At 43.7% G+C, this 16149-nt stretch overlaps 1 protein-coding gene across 3 annotated transcripts in view; it reads right to left on the bottom strand.

Annotated features, from left to right (window-relative positions):
- Nucleotides 1–5358: 5358 nt before the first annotated feature.
- The window catches only part of NIBAN1 (niban apoptosis regulator 1), a 210315-nt gene continuing 199524 nt past the window's right edge, over nucleotides 5359–16149 (bottom strand). For all 3 annotated transcript variants that reach the window (XM_026001184.2, XM_026001183.2, XM_072733163.1), the window contains exons 11-14: nucleotides 15230–15340; nucleotides 13313–13420; nucleotides 8996–9107; nucleotides 5359–7381 (exon numbers count right to left, since the gene is read on the bottom strand). In XM_026001184.2, the coding sequence (XP_025856969.1) occupies nucleotides 6243–7381; nucleotides 8996–9107; nucleotides 13313–13420; nucleotides 15230–15340 (1470 nt within the window). In that variant the 3' untranslated portion in view covers nucleotides 5359–6242. The remainder of the gene's footprint in view (nucleotides 7382–8995; nucleotides 9108–13312; nucleotides 13421–15229; nucleotides 15341–16149) is intronic.

Genomic DNA, 16149 nt, shown 5'->3' with positions numbered 1-16149 from the left:
GAATACCAATAAAAATAAATTTATAAAAAAACATATTTCCCTTAAGCTGAGTAACAGAAATGTTCAGTTCAGAAAAGATAACCCACAGTCTGAATGCAGCGAGAATGGGAGTTTGCTACTCTGTTCTCAGGGCCTGGTGGAGTCCACAGCACATTAGTAGATATCAACAAATATTTTTGGAAAAAATTACCCCATGAAGGAATCCTGATGGTGCCTGGAAAATATCATTTATTCTAAGACCTGAATAAAAAATTTAAGGGTTCAATGCTTGAAGCCTCTGACAGATAGAAATGAAAGTACCTTCCTTTTTCCCCACATGATCTCCTCAAACCAATGTACAAAAAAACTGTCCCCCACATGATTCAGGAAGCTGCACAGAATTCAGGGGCAGGGAGGCGGGGGGGTTAAGTATTACACCAAAAACCACCCCTCAGCTTCCAAATCACTTGAGTATCTTGTAGAAATTCCCCAACACATAAATTCACTTTCCTACCCCAACAGTTCCACCTAGAATTGCTATAGACAGAGAGGTCTCACCACTACATGTGTGTATCCTTTTGTATAGAGACCAGAGGGAGAAAATTGATCCATGAATTTGGATTCCCTAAATTAAACCCCAATGGATCTGCAGAAGGTCTGGATCAGCATCCAGAGGACTCAAGATTCCTGAAGAGTGTGTAGGGGTTGGTATAAAGAGGTCTTGAAAAAAGTTTTCTTCAGAGTATCTGTAGACAACTAGAGTTTGGGTTTTAGTCCATGACAGAGAAGAAGTAAATGAGGCAGAATAGGGCAGCCCGGGTGGCTCAGCGGTTTAGTGCCACCTTTGGCCCAGAGCATGGTCCTGGAGACCCGGGATCGAGTCCCATGTCAGGCTCCTGGCATGGAGCCTGCTTCTCCCTCTGCCTGTGTGTGTCTCTGCCTCTCTCTCTCTTTCTGTATGTCTCTCATGAATAAATAAATACAATCTTTAAAAAAAATGATGCAGTATATAAAGGGCAGGCTCAATAGGTTCAAAACCAAATCTGAAATTTCTTGAGTAGACTCTTTAGTTGCCCTTCATTTGTGCTGCCAGAATGCTCCCTCCTCTACTTGCAGAACCACCACTTGCTTCTCAGTCTTCCTAACTGGACTAAGTTCCCTAAAAGCAGGGACCACAGCTTTTTTCCTGTTCCTTGCCCAGCCTCAAGAGGAAGGATTGCCAGAAGGCAGGTGCTGTCCACGAATTTCTTGGACATTTGCTCATATTTCACAGATTTGGGTGAAATTCAAGGGTAAACTTCTTAACTTTTTACCGTGTTGACCTCATAGGGCTATCAGGAAAAACCAGTGGAAGCACCTGTTCTGAAAACTAGGAATGGTTTATACCAGCTAGCTTGATTTGGGGGCAGCTTGGTTCTGATGCTGTCTCCCAGAGGGACAGGTGTGCCCAAACACTTAATGAAATCCCATTACTAAAATAGAACTATCTCAGTGGGCTGAGAGTAAGTAGTTACCAGCTTCCCAGACCATTATGCTGTGCTAGGCAATTATCAGCTATCTCTCCACTTGTCTCCTACTTCTGGGATTGGTGATATTCATTCATTCAACATTTATCGAGCACTTTCTGTATACAATTATGTACACTCTGTTGGGACACAAAGATTGAAGATGGTGGCACAGAGAAGGTAGATGGCTGCAGTAAAGTGAGAGAAAACCACCAGAAGTGGGCAGTAAATTCAGGTGACAGTTTAGCAAAGTGTTATGGGAGAGAGGGGAAGGATTTGTCCAGACTTATCCTGACTCTTGTGAGAATTGGCCAGATTGAGAAAGGAGGATCAGAAGTTCTCAGAAAGGGGAAGACTGTGGCCAAGACTGAGAGGTGTTCAAGTAGGAGCAGCTCCAAGCATGGCTTACAGAAGAGCTTTATTTACTTGACTCCACCCAAGATGTCCATTAGTTCCACCCAAATCACACCAAATAAACATATAATCTAAGATAAAACTATGCAGAAGACATTTCAAATCAATGAAATCTCCAATTGGAATTGGAACTGCCAATTCCAATCTGATCCTTGGCCCTAAATAGAGGTCCTGGAGAAGCCACTCTGGGAATGATTCTTGCATATTGGGAATTTGGAATGTAAGGAGGAGTAGCAAAAGTCTTTGTCGCACCCAGTTAGACTTGATTTCTCCAATATTTCTTCTTTCCTGGCTAGAGCTGTTGGCATAGATAGAGTTAAAACTCTTAGAGACAAGTTTTATGCCAAACAAGGAAGCAAATACCCATTCTGGGCCCTCCCTGGCCATGTTTACCATGAGAATTTGAGTTCGCTGATGTCTGGGACCATATACACGCTGTTCATCTCTGCTTCTCCAGTACCCACTAGAGTGCCTTGCACATAATAGATACACGATCTTTTTTTTTTTTTTTTTTTTAATGAATGAATTCCTGGGGGAATGAGCAACTATAGATTTTGGTGAGTAAAAACTATTTTATTTATGATCATAGAAAGAACGAATATTTTGCTTAATGTTATCCATCGAGAATAAATTTGTTTGAAAAGTAGTTCAATTACGTCAAGAGCAATTGCCCGTTATTATAGACTTACTCCAATTCCTAGAGAAATGAGCATAATTTTCAAAACATAATTATATCTGACATTAAGTGACTTCTCTGTGGACTCTTTCTTGAAAACAGAAAATTCGAAGTCCCATGATGCAGCAACAGTGACTCACCTTTCCATCTGAGGGCCGTTCCTCCCAGTTCAAGTATGATGTTTGCTTAAAAGATGAAACCACCCCCATTCTAAGTAAATATGACATTTGGACAACTCTTCAAGGATGAACATTTTATTGGAATATAGGCATTTGGCAGAGTAAATATGTGGTTACAAAGTGCTTTAAGTTTATTTGCTTTATATAGTGACCAGAAAAACCCATCCACAGTGTAGATTTTTTCTTGAAGTTGCAGACTTCAGAAGGCAAGTCCCCAAACCCGCTTATTTATTAGTAGAGTATGAAGACATATGTACCCAACTTTTTTTTACCTAGTGAACCTGTATTTTTTTTAATACAGGTTTTTATTTTTATTGTTTTTAATTTAAATTGCTATGCAGCATATAGAGTTTAGCACTTTTTAAAAGAATGAAAATCACTCATCTGGGAGAACTGTGAACCCCTTGGAAACCAGGGACTCCAATCTGGAGGGTTACAAAACCAGACTTGAGAATCTTTGCAATAAAATGTAGAAGATAAGGCCTAGAGACCTGTGGTTTTTCACAGGTCCTCTTTCTAAAAGCTCTTTCTAAAAGCTTTTGGACAGATGGGAATCTTATCCTTGTGGTTTCCAAAATGCCTTTTTTTTTTTTTTTTTTTTTTTTTAGAGAGAGAGTTTTCTCTGCATAATTCAAGGCACCGCTGTCTCCACTCTAAGCGGCAAAGGGAAAAAGATGACAAGCTGATTTTTTTTTTCAAGGAAAATATTCTCCTTGTAAAAGGTCAATAGTAACAGAACTCATTTAAAGTCATGGAATTTTTCCCAAAACCCATGTCCTAAGGTTTTATGCATTTCTAATAGATTTGCCCGGAGGAGAGATCCCCAGAGCACCATGCTGGAAGCTTTTCAGGCTGCTCATTTAAATTACAATAACCTTGCTCTAACCTGGAAACCACTGAAGCAACACATACAAGTCTATTAAAAACAAGACAAGCTCATAGTAATCTGAAGTTACTCCATTCAACATGTTAAAATGAATAAGGGATATTTTTAATGAACTTTAGTTTCCTGTTCCATCACCAAAGGGAACAATCATCCTGCTTAGTCTACTGAACTTGTCTTTTGTGAAATAAGTACAGAAACATTCTTCGTGTTCTCAAGTCTACCCTACCACTTAGTTCTCAGTACCCTCTAGCCTACAAGATGGGCACTGATTTTCATCCATCCAAAGCAGATGTACTTTCTTTTAGGGTTGGAAAAATCTCTTGGTTTTCCAAGGGGTCCAAGAAGCCGTGAGGTGAGCAAAGGAAGGAAGCTAGGAAGCTCCAGCATGGGCTGGGCCTGGGCTGGGACCTCCTTACTCACTGACAATTCTCCTGGAGAGAAGGGCCGTGCTTGGTGGGGCCGGGCATTACGCCCTTGGCTCCCGGCCTTACTGGGCAGCGCATCTGACCATCTGGCTGTCTGCCTCGTGGACTCTGGACTTGACCGGAGGAAAGACTCCCCAAGGGCAGAAAGCCCAGTTAAAAACGTCTCCCTGCCTGACAGCGAGCCCCAAATCAGCCCAGCACAGAGCGTGGTGGATGTTCAGGGCTCACATTTCTGGAGCAGCTCAACGCTTGCCAGTTCTTAGGCGAGGCACTAGGGATAGGACAGGGACTGGAGAAGGCAGGGAGCCATTATGCAAGGCGGTGTACCTCTAGCAGGAAGCACACACCATTAATAAACCCCAATTTCTGTCCTCGAAGAGAGGGGTCCCAGGAGAGACGGCCGGTAAACATAATTTCAGTACCCTGTGCTAAATGCAAGGATATGAGTGAGCATTGGGTACTGCGGGGACCTGAGAGGAGTAGCCTCCACCCTCTCTCTCTCTATAAGGAGACCCTGCATAGATGTGAAGATCTAAACACTCTAGGAGAAGTGAAAACAATTCAATATGAGACTATGATGATACTGATTATTCTTCATTCTTTATCACCTGGAAATTCTTCATGGGGAGGTGGACAGAGAAATATTTTAATTCCTGGTGAAAAAGTTAAACCATGGGACAAAGTCTCTAAACAACTGACATAAACTTGCTGCTGCTGATCACAGTAAGCTTTTAGGACAGTATGTTGGGATCTAACATTAATATTTGTGGAAGGAAATGTCAAGAGGTAGTATCTGAGACTGGAGCTTTTAGGAAATGAAGGATAATAGAACCTATGTTTTTAATCTCCTGCAAGTAAGTCCTTTAACATAAACATTTATTGGTCAGGATCCATTGAGAAGTATCTGTGTCTCTTTCCATTGGAGTGTAAGTTCCAGGAGGGAGGAACAGAGTCGTTTTCACTACAGTATCTCTAGCACCTGGGACATAATAGGGACTCAGTTAACTTGCTGAATGACCAGACAAATGATTTCCACTTTGGGTGATGTCTTTGGGACTTGATGCTGTACATCTTGGCTTTTCTCTTTCTTGTCCTTCCTTCATTCCTTCCTTGCTTCCTTCCTTTCCCATTTATTCACGTTCTTCCTCTTCTGGGAATGAACCAGGACTGCTTCGATGGATAGAAAGTTATGATGGGTTGAAAATTGACATATGTTTTTCTTTTAATTCCCATAGGTCTTTTAATTTGTGCCAAAGCACCTTATCTATTCTTCTTCTTCTTCTTCTTCTTCTTCTTTCTTCTTTTTTTGTTGTTGTTGCTGTTGTCACTATGCCTAGCACAGCACACGGCATACAGTACTACTCAAATAATGCTTGCTTAATTGGTAGTCTTTTATGCTTAAGAATTAGCTAAGGGCCCCCTGCACAGTCTAAAGCTAATTTGGAATGCTTTCAGGCTTAAACATGCCAAGGAAATTTTCTTGCCTCCTCTGAATTTCCCCAAAAGGTGATTAATTAATAAGAATCAACACAATTAATTAACAAGAAATTGATAGTAGAATCAGTAACAAGCTCAGACAGTCCCACAGACCACAACTTTCCTCTGATTGTGTTCAGCGTCCCCCTGGGTGCTCTCAGGCGTTATCTCTCAGGGTCTATGGGGCTGCCCACAGCAGGGTGATCGGTGTTCACCACCCACCCTTTCCGGTGGCCTGACTGTGGATGAATGCTGAGTCTTTCAGAGACAGTGAAGTTGCTTGAGTGGATGGTGAAGCTTGATTTACAATAAACATTTGCATTCTTACCAAAAATTAAAAAGCCTTGAAGGACATTAGAGGAAGATGTGCAGTGTATTGGAAACTGGGCTTCTACTGTTTTCTTCATCTTTGCTGGAACACCACTGCCTCCCTTAGACATCCACAGCTGCCTCTCACCCTAAACACTTCCCACTAAAATGCTAAAGCGGTAATTCAGGGTAGAACACTTCAATCCCACAGAGGTCTGCCTCACTATGCATGCTCTGTGTGCATTTCCTCTGGTTTCATGACACACGTTAAGGAAGTACTTATTTATTTATTTCTTTTTTGGTAACAACTTGTGTGCAATCCCTAAGCATACCCATAACTATTAACCTTTGGCTGAGTTTGTACAAAGAAATACTTAAGCCAAATTGTCCCTTTCACTCTTCGGAGGGCTGCTCTGGGGTACTCTCCCCCATATCTGGTGAACCTAGCAGATCTATGTTTGGAGCATTCTCTACCACCCACTGGCACTCATGAACACCGGCAGCCTTAATCTCCTCTGTCTTCACACTGGTAGTAGCCTGGGTCATGCTGCTGGTCCCTCCCAGGGTTTCTTCCACAGAAACTGGGCTCTCACTGGGGCAGGTGTGGTGAGCACTGGAAGTGCAATCTTCCTGTGGCCTGGCCTCATCCTCCACAATGGACGCAGCCCCTCTTCCATCCTGGGCATCCAGGCTGGAAGACCTCCCCCGGATCTCCCCCTCAGTGGGCTCCCCAGCCTCTGCTTGCTGCTCTGTGGGGTCTGGGCTGCTGGCACCAGGGGTGAGCCCTTCACAGGCCAGTTCGGCCCCCAGAAATCCCCCCAACTCCTCCCTGCTGGCCTCCGCCTCCGGAGGGGGAGGATGGGCCTCCCTCCCACTGATCTCACTCTCTTCACAGCTGTCCTGACTGGAGGCAGCTGCTTGATTGGCCTCTGCGTAGGTTGGGGTTGTTTCCTCTAATTTTTCCATTTCTTGGGGAGCAAGGGTCTCTTCATTTGTATCTTCTTCAATCTCGAGGGTGGAAGATTCCACTGGCACTTCAATGGTCACTGTTAACAAATTTCTGAGCTCCTTTAAGGAGCTCGAGGCAGAGCTGGATTCTGGCTTTTCGTGGGTGGGTTCTCCGTCCTTAGGAGCCCCTCCAAACTCCAGCTCTGATGAGTGTGTGCCCAGGGCTCCTGCTGTGTCCTCTGCAGTCACGAGATCTACAAGAGGGCCATCCATGCCTGAAATAATCATCTGTCCGGTCCCACCTGGGGGAGGGGTGGGGACAGGGAAAGAAAGGCTTTCTTCTTTGGCCAATGGACTAGAGACCCCAGGCTGCTTCTTTTCCCCTGACTCCTGGAATACTTCGTTACTTAGCGTTTCACTATCTGAAACTCCTGGCAGAAGGGCCGAGGCTCTCCTGGCAGGGCTGGCCTGATTCGACCCTGCAGAGGTTTTGATATCAGTTAAGCTGGACACACTTTCGCTGGGCAAGGCCATATTGTCTTCAAATAAGTTGTGTTTCTTCAGGATAGCAGCTTCCTTTATCACTGAGAGAGACCAGAAAGCAAAACATGACATTAACACTCTGCCCTGGCCATCCTGGATTTTCTGACTTTATCCAGAAGCCAAACTCCCTTCTCCCAGCTTTTCAGCCATCCAAATTTCTCAATTTCAAATTCCAGCTTATATCCACCCTCTTCCAGACCATCAGGTCCCTGATGACCAAAGCCCACCGACCCATTCTGAACTCTGGACCTCTGTAGTGTTCATTCATTCATCCCTTTGCTCATTCATTTATTCAAACTGAACATCAACTGAGGGACAGACTCTGAGAATCCAAAGATGAATCAAATATGGTTTTTGCCTTCAAGGAGCTCGCAACCTATACTAGTATCATCTGTATCATTCATAGAGGCCCCACTGCAGAGGCAGGTCTGGCGTTTCTCAGTTTCTCGCAGGACAGTCCTGAACGTGTAATGGGTACTCAGTATTGAACACACAGAGAGAGCTCTATTGACCTGTCGTGTCTGGAATGAAGACCTATATGCATCCAGCTCAGTCTTAGAGGCCTTGAGGGGACTAAAACCAACAATAATGATTATAGCAGCTGACATTTTTGATGATAGGCCCCTACTAGAGCTCTGCAGGTTGTACAGTGCCCAACAGTGTCATATCCAAGAGCATGTATCATTCATATCAGAGATGGCACAGATTTGTGTATTCAGCATAATTTTCTAGCAACTAGCAGTAGAGCATCTTGCACTGATAAAATCGGTATGTCACGGCAATTTTTGACAGAGAGCAGCCAGTGTTTGGAGAAGGGGAGCCTTTTCCTAATTGGCTCAAAGGTGCCATGGTGGACTGGCAACAGGCTGGAGTGAGCCCTTCCCATCAGACACTGCGCTGACATCTTTACATTTCCTATCTCTTTGGATTAGCTACTGGGGCTTGTGTTTGGCCAGTTTTCCTTGTGGAGGGTTTTTTTTTTTTTTTTTTTTTTGTGATACTAACACCTTCCCCATGGAGACCAGCTACGTTTCAGGCCTACGGTTTGAGGGAATGGCCCTAACCAGCATATTTCTATCAGAGTTGTCCTGTCCACAGTCTCATCACAAGCCTGATTCCACAGGACAGGGGGTGCTAGAGTCCCAACAAGACTCACGGGGTACTGTGTGGGCGCCCTGTGTCTGCTTCCGCCCCGCCGACAGGATGTGAGGCATGTGCTGAGGGAGCAGCTGACAACCCTTGCTCCCGGAATCGCCTCCTCCTGCCTCAGGGAGGGGCTGTGAGTCTGCAGCTAAAAGCACCTGTTCTTTGTTCTGTCTGGAGCAGCTGGAGAAAGACAGCTGTTCATGAGACCCTCTAGCCTTAATCTCCCTAAACCTCAGTTTTCTGTGAAAAATGAAGCCTGAAATCTCTTTCTCGCAGAGTTCTTATTGGTATTCAAAGAAGGAGTATCTACTGGGCCGGCACAGTGTGTGCCAGATTAGGACTCTCCATCAAAGCTGGTAGTCCTCTCTCTTCCCTCTCCTTTCTTCTTTGTCTCCCCAACAAACCAGTAGCCATTTCCTCTTCCCCTTCCATCCTATTGAGGAACCTAGCTGGCCTCACTGGGTCCCCTGTACCTGACATTCCCTCAGCCCCAAGTAAATCTTCCTTACCTTTCAGAGTTTCATCAAGGAGGCTCTGATGTAAAATCTCCTCATAGACATTTTCAACATGAATCATATTGGTGTGATCTGCAAAAATGAACTGTTCATATTTCTGGAGCTCCTAGACCGAGGAGAGAGGAAGACAGAGGACAAGACATGAGATGCCAGTTTGCAGATGAGGTACAGGGAGCCTCCCACTGATGATGCCCTCCTTGCAGTGTGGGGCACTCAGCCACTGGTCATTCCCTTCCCTTCCCCAGGCACGAGGCACTGTTTCCCGTACTCGGCACACACTCTGTGTACTTCAGGGGTGTAGACAACACAGATTTTAAGCATCTCAAGGCCCTGTCTGTGGGTCAGTGGGTCTCAAGGCCCTCCTTTTTTTTCTGTCACAACCAAAATGTTTCCTTCTTCCTTTTTTTTTTCTTTTAAACTCCAATAGTATTTTACCAAAGTATAAGTTACCTTGGTAAACATACACATTTTACAAGTATATCTCAGTGGTTTTAAATATATAACTATACCCATGTTAACTGTAACCCAGATCAAGATAGAGACTATTTCCAGCACCCTGTGACTTTTTCTTGACTACACCCCCAAACAAGAGGTAAGCACTACTCTGATATCTGTCACAACAGATTCGTTTTTCTTTCTTTTTTTTTTTTTTGAGACAGAGAGAGAACATAAGGGGGTTAAGGAGAGGAAGAGAATCTTAAGCAGGTTCCACACCCAGCAATGAGCCTGACACAGGGCTCAATCTAACAACTCTGAGGTCATGACCTGAGCCGAAATCAAGAGTTGGATGCTTTACAGACTGAGCCACCCAGGTGTCCCTAGTTTTTCTGATTTTTCAACTTTACATAAATCAAATCATATATTCTTGTGTGTTTGGTTTTGAGATTCATCTGTGTTGCTACATGTATCATCAGTAGCTTGTTCCCTTTTGTTGATAAAAGGCATTCATTATATGGATAAACTAAAATATTTTAGCTATCCTCCTTATTGAGGGTGTTGAGATTTTCTCTATTTTTAATTTTTTTTTTTTAGATTTTCTCATTTTTTAACTGTTACGAATACAATTGCTACAAACATTCTTGTGCATGATTTTTTTTTATCTTAAGTATATGCCTAGAAGTGAAATTGCTGGGTCCTGGACTAAATGTTTGTTTAACTTTATTAGAGGGACCCTTTTCACAGATACGGAGAATCTCTAGTCAAGGACTCTTCAGGAACATTCTCCTCTTTCCCTCCAACTGGCCCTGACACTCATTGATTCCCTCTAAGACAACCCAGGCAGGATGTGAAATCTTTGAAAACTTTCTGCTCTCCAAGAGTTTCCAGATGGCTTGAGGTCAGGGTAGGGATCAAAATGTACCAAGTCACATGCCAGTGATTGGTATTCAAAGGGGCCCAAGAGCCAGGGCCTTAGTAGTGGGATTTGATGCCTTTTGCCTAAAGGGACAGGATCTTCAGCATGTGATCAGAAGCCACCACCACATGCAGACAACTCAGTGTTAGAAGTTGGGGGTCTATAGTCCTGGACCAGATCACAGCAGGCAATAATGGGGTCCTTTTATATCCACCCTAGAGCAAAGTCAAAGGATTGAAAAGACATGAGCTTCCATGACCCTGAGAACGTCTGTGAGGCAGGACTGACACACAAAACAGAACTGTGTGGAAAGAGCACTGCCCAGGAGGCTGGACACTACCCTGGATCTGCTGTGGGACCCAGGCAAGCCATGGCACTGATCCCTGCCTCTCTCTTCCTCTGCAAAGCAAGGGGCACAGACTCATGTCTGCAACACCCGTTCATCTCCCTAGGTGGTCTCCCACTCTCTATTCCCCTGATTCATGCTTCAGGACTAGGCAAAAACATGACTCTGGAAGTCCTCCCTGACCCCATAAGCAGAGCTGGGCACCTGGCTCAGCACTCTGGTCGTCCCTCTTTCCCATAGGCTACCGCTGTGTTCATCACATGGCACACTATATGCCTGTCCTTGCCTGTCCCCTGCCTTTAGGCTATAAACTCTGGCACAGCAGGGACGTTGGCCTGGCACAGTGCCTGGGTCACATGTGATATATAGTCAATACATGTTTGCTGAATAAACAGGAGACCTTTAAAATTTCAAAGAGCTAGGGATGCCTGAGTGGCATAGTAGGTTAAACATCTGACTCTTGGTTTCAGCTCAGGTCATGATCTCAGGGTTGTGAGACTGAGACCTACGTCAGGCTCTGCACTCAGCATGGAGTCTGCTTAAGATTCTCTCTCTCTCAAAAAAAAAAAAAATTCTCTCTCTCTCTCTCTCTCTTTCTGCCTCTCCTCCCTGCTTGCAACTCTCTCTCTCCCAAAATAAGTGTGTGGAAAGGAACAGTATCTATGGATGTTTATATTATTGTGATATGTCCAGCTTGGTAACATAGGTCTTCTATATTGAACTGATTGAACTGTGTGTGACATATGTTTAATTCTTGGAGCAATTTAATTGGAACCACACTAAGGGTAGGTTTGGGGGAACCAGAAATTTTTTTATACTTCCCCAGGCAATTTTAATGTGCAGCTTGGATGGAGCACCACAGATCTAGGAAGCTATGATTTAAAGAACCAAAGGAAACATACTTTAGTCAAATAAAGAATCCTTCAGCGAAGCAGATAATCCGCCAATTTATCCATTCTGTAAATCCAGATTTTAAGAAATCTCTTGGCACTGAAATAATATCCTTCATTACTAAAAGCTTGGGGGTCTCAGTTTCTTTGGAAACCAATCTCAATTGATTAAAAATCACAAAAGTATTTTATAGATTGGGTACAACTCTGCTGATGTTTGGAAAAAGGGAACAGAAAAGAAAGGGGGGACTTTCTTTGTCCTTCTCTTCTGGGAGGAGGTAGCTCTGGTGCCCTCAGATCGCCTTTTGGATTGAAAAAGAAAAACAGTCTAAAGTAGAATGTCTGTGTGCAGACACATCCAGAGGTGGACTAAGTCACCCTTTAGGTGTCTAAACATTTCCATCCACACGTGGCCAAAGGACATCCATATAGACAGATTCTTCATTCCTGTGGCTTGGTTAAATTCCCAGAAGTAAATGCCCAGTACTAAATATGCCAAGACTCTAAAGAAAAAAGCATTTATAGAATATAAAAATAACCAAAGACATTTCTGCAGTAAAATAACTCATGCTAAGGATTTTAACATTCTAATTCTTGGAGACCCTCTCAGCTGCCCAAAAGCCCTTTTTCAATCCTCAAAAGCTCTTTATGATTTGCTCCAAGAGGGAGAAGGCACTGAAAATGTCCAGGCTCATAGATTATTCCTGAAACGTAGAAATAGTAGTGGTATATACCACTCACTGAATACACACCATGTTATCAATGACTATGAGCTGAGTTCAAACTCTGGTCTTCACCAGCTCTGTGACTTTGGGCCTGTGACTCAATCTTCAGGTTTTCTCATTCCTCCTAAAGTTGTCTTGTGAATTATTGAAATAATCCATACAAAGTGTTTAACATAGTGCCTAACACATGGTAAGCACTTGTCAAATAATAATTCTAATGTCATCTTAAGAAAGGTGCTGCAAAATATATTGTCTCCATTTCCCAGAAGATGGAATCTAGGCCAAGATAGAGGAAAAGTGACTGCCCAGAGCCAATACACAGAAGAACTAGGACTTGAACTCAGGTCTTGTATATTATATGTGCTGCCGAAGCAAGCACTGAACCCAGGTCTTGAACCAACCTCCGGAGGTGGCTCACCCATGGCTCTGCTCTGCAGTCCAATGCACACCTTCATAAACATGGCTGTCACTGGTAGCAGCTTTAAATGGTTTCAGTTTTATTGATTTCACCAAATAAACATTGAAAGAAAAAATATTCTTCTGTAATCATGTTACTTAAGGTCTTTTCCTGGATGTAGTGGTCAAGTTTCAGAGGACACGTGGTACCCATAAGCCATACTATGATGCGGAGCACCTGGTGTCCTCGGGCGCTCTATGACAACCCTTCATTTGGCTCAAAGTCAGATCTCTACCTTTGAGATTTTGTCTAGTCTGGGGGTCGGTAAATCTGACTGCTCCTTGCTTTTGTAAATAAAGTTTTATTGGAACACAGAAGCACTCATTGTTATATGTTGCCTATGTTTGCTCTTGCACTTAGCAGAGTAGTTGGAACAAAAACAGTAGGACCCAAAACATTTATTCTCTGACCATTTGCAGAAAAAGTTTGCTGACCCCTCCCTGGTCTAGTCAGCTGTTTGGAAGCACATCATAGCCAAAGAATTTGCTTGAACTTCACAGCAATAAAAGCAGGCTCTCAGGAGTAACCAAGCCCCTTACTGGTTTGCACGTGGATGCCAGTGCCTTCTGCACGGTGGGAAGTGTGATTTGAACCAGTGCCTCTTGAAATATCCTCTTCCGGATGGTGCTGCTGTCATAATCATATTGCTGTCAATACAGAGATAGAAACATATGCTAAATAGCAACATTACAATCTGTTATCTTTTGCTTAAACAAAAATGCAGTCACTCACTTGTCTCCCTTTTCCCCCTATTTCTGAGGACGCTTATGGTGTTTCCAAGGTCTCAAAGATCTTACTATGCAATTCTCTTATACTTTGGGAGGAGGGTATGACTATGAATGAACCATCTTACTCTCCCCTCTTACAGATAGAGAAACTGAGGCAAGATCAAAACAATAAATTTTGCATCAAAAAGAAGTTGGGGGTGAGTTTGTATGTCATCACCCCCATCCTGGGTGGGTCCACAGGAACCAAGATCATCTACTCCTTTCACTCTACATCCAAAAAAGCAGGATCGGTGGGTTATAATGATTTCCACAAAGGAAGAGAGCGTCTGGCATATAGCTACCTTAACACCATGACATGCTAACCAAGGAAGTTTAGAATCCAGACCAAGAAAGATGATGATTCACTGTTCTGCATGGAATATTCACACCTAGAGGCCAGAGTTTGGTTTTAGATGACACGTTAAGAAGATCACAGACAAAAAAAAAAAAAGAAGAAGATCACAGACAAACTAGAACACAGTCATGGGTATGTGAGTGGAATGGTCAGACCAAATAAAGAATGGTTAATGGCACGAAGGCATTTATACTGGAGATAACAACCATGGGCGAAATTATAGCTCCATTCAAACAACCAAAGGCCACTCTGTGGAAGAAGGACATAAACAGGGAGAACAGAACTAGAATTACCAACAATGACAACTTTTTTGCAGTTAAAAGTGTCCAGAGAAGAAATAGACTGTCCAGGGGGGGTATAAAGCGTCTTGACACTGGAGGTGATACTGTCATTGACACTCTTTTCTTTCCAACTGCAAGTTCATTATTACTTGTGTTCCATAATAAATATTGCTTTTAATCTCAGTGACTTGGTTGCCATTGTTTCCTACTGCCCATGAGGTATTAAGACTGGGTCTAAAATTCAGGGACCGCCCCCTAGGCTCTGTGGGACTTTGTATCTTCTGCTCCAAGGCACTATTTAGGGGAATAGGTGGTAAGAAATTGGTGGACTAAGTTTAAGAATTGTTTCAGCTGTAGGCTCACCATTGACGAGCCTGCTGAGCTTCAGTAAGTCACGTTAGCTCGTAGTGAGTCAGTTTCCTCATCTCTATAACGGAGACACATTCTAATTGTCTCGCAAGTCCTTGTGAGGATCAAACGAAACAGGATAGGTTACAAACAAAAAAGCTTTAAACATAGACCATATATGTGCAAGCTGCTATTATTAAAACCATTTTGCTGTATACTTAAGCAGTAAGCACATTAAAAACACGTTCATATGGCAGGTGCCTTTTTTGGTTTTTTGGAGTATTTCCTTTGCCAGGAGATTTGGATTTTTCTAAAAAATGTTGGCTAATTTAAATGGGTTTTACTACATTGCAAACTCTTTGAAGAAGGAAGCTATGCTGCGCCTGATTTTACGTTTTTGTGTAATATCTATCACGGCGCTTTGCTTATAGTGGACAGTCAATAAATATCAAGTGCAGTTGCTCTGAATATAAGCCAGGACAGGGCACTTCTTGCGGATGGACCAGGATCCTGAGGACCTGAGGTCCCTAAAATTGCCACTAGATGGCAGGACAGGCACGAAAGTCCTGGAGGGAACGAGGGCAGGATTACAAACGGGGTGTGAAAAACAGAGCTTGGTATTTTCCACTTAACAAAAGAAGCAAGGGGGGGGGGGGGTGTCACACTGTTGTTTTACACTTCCCACAAATGAGAAGATGGTTTTACCTTTAAGACTCGGAGCTTAACCTTCTCAATGGCGACTGCAGTTTTAGAGGTCTCTCCTTGGAGGTGTGGGGAAAGCAACTGCTCGAAAGTGAATACTGCATTCTCCATTAGCTAGAAACCAAAAACAACACGGAAGGGCACCAGGTCAGAGGCCGGGGTCTCTACCCCAGAGCAGGAGCAGGGAGGGGATGACCATCATGGTCCCTTTAGGCACTACTCTGGGGCCACTCAGGGCAACAGATCTTCATCCCCCTACCTGGCTTGGGAAATAGATAGGCACTTGGCCACAGTGGGATCAGTAAGAGTCTGGGAAATAAAACACATGCTCACACACGTGTGTCAGTGTGCATACATGTATTTTCTTCCTCCTCTCGCCTTCATGCTCTGAGCTGGGAGGCCCATGGCAGCCATGGGATTGAGAATACCATCCTCTCCCATGGCCAACCCCTTCCTCCAGTCTCCGGTACCTGCAGCCTGGGCTTGACTTACTGAGGTGGGAGGCTTCCCTAGTTATTTTCTGCTGCTCTAATGCTGTACTTCCACTTTTCTGTGGTTGCAAAGCACTCCAGCACACGTCTCTGCACTTTCCAGCCTATCATCATCTCACTTCTCTTCCTTTCTCTGCCAGTCTGGAAGGGAGGCAGGGTCAGGGGTTGGTGGGCTGATACGCTCAAAGGGTAGGAAACGGAAATGATTCAGATTTCTTATTCTCTGCACTTGTACCTGTATCGGTTTCACCAAGGTTCGGTATTACCAAAGGGACTTCTGTTAAACTGTTGCCCAATTTTGTTCCCGGTCCATCTTTAATCCTTCACAATTCAAAGGTTAGATAATAAGGTGTATCACTTAATCCATCCTGTAGCTTGTAAGGAACAAATGTTCCTTTCTTCCCCAAGCCTGTGATCCCAAAGCATGAACAC

The sequence above is a fragment of the Vulpes vulpes genome, chromosome 13 (genome assembly GCF_048418805.1).
Source record: "Vulpes vulpes isolate BD-2025 chromosome 13, VulVul3, whole genome shotgun sequence".
In the NCBI taxonomy this organism is placed as follows: Eukaryota; Metazoa; Chordata; class Mammalia; order Carnivora; family Canidae; genus Vulpes; species Vulpes vulpes.
The sequence above is the reverse complement of the archived record's forward strand: the minus strand, read 5'-3'. Positions and strand labels throughout refer to the sequence as shown.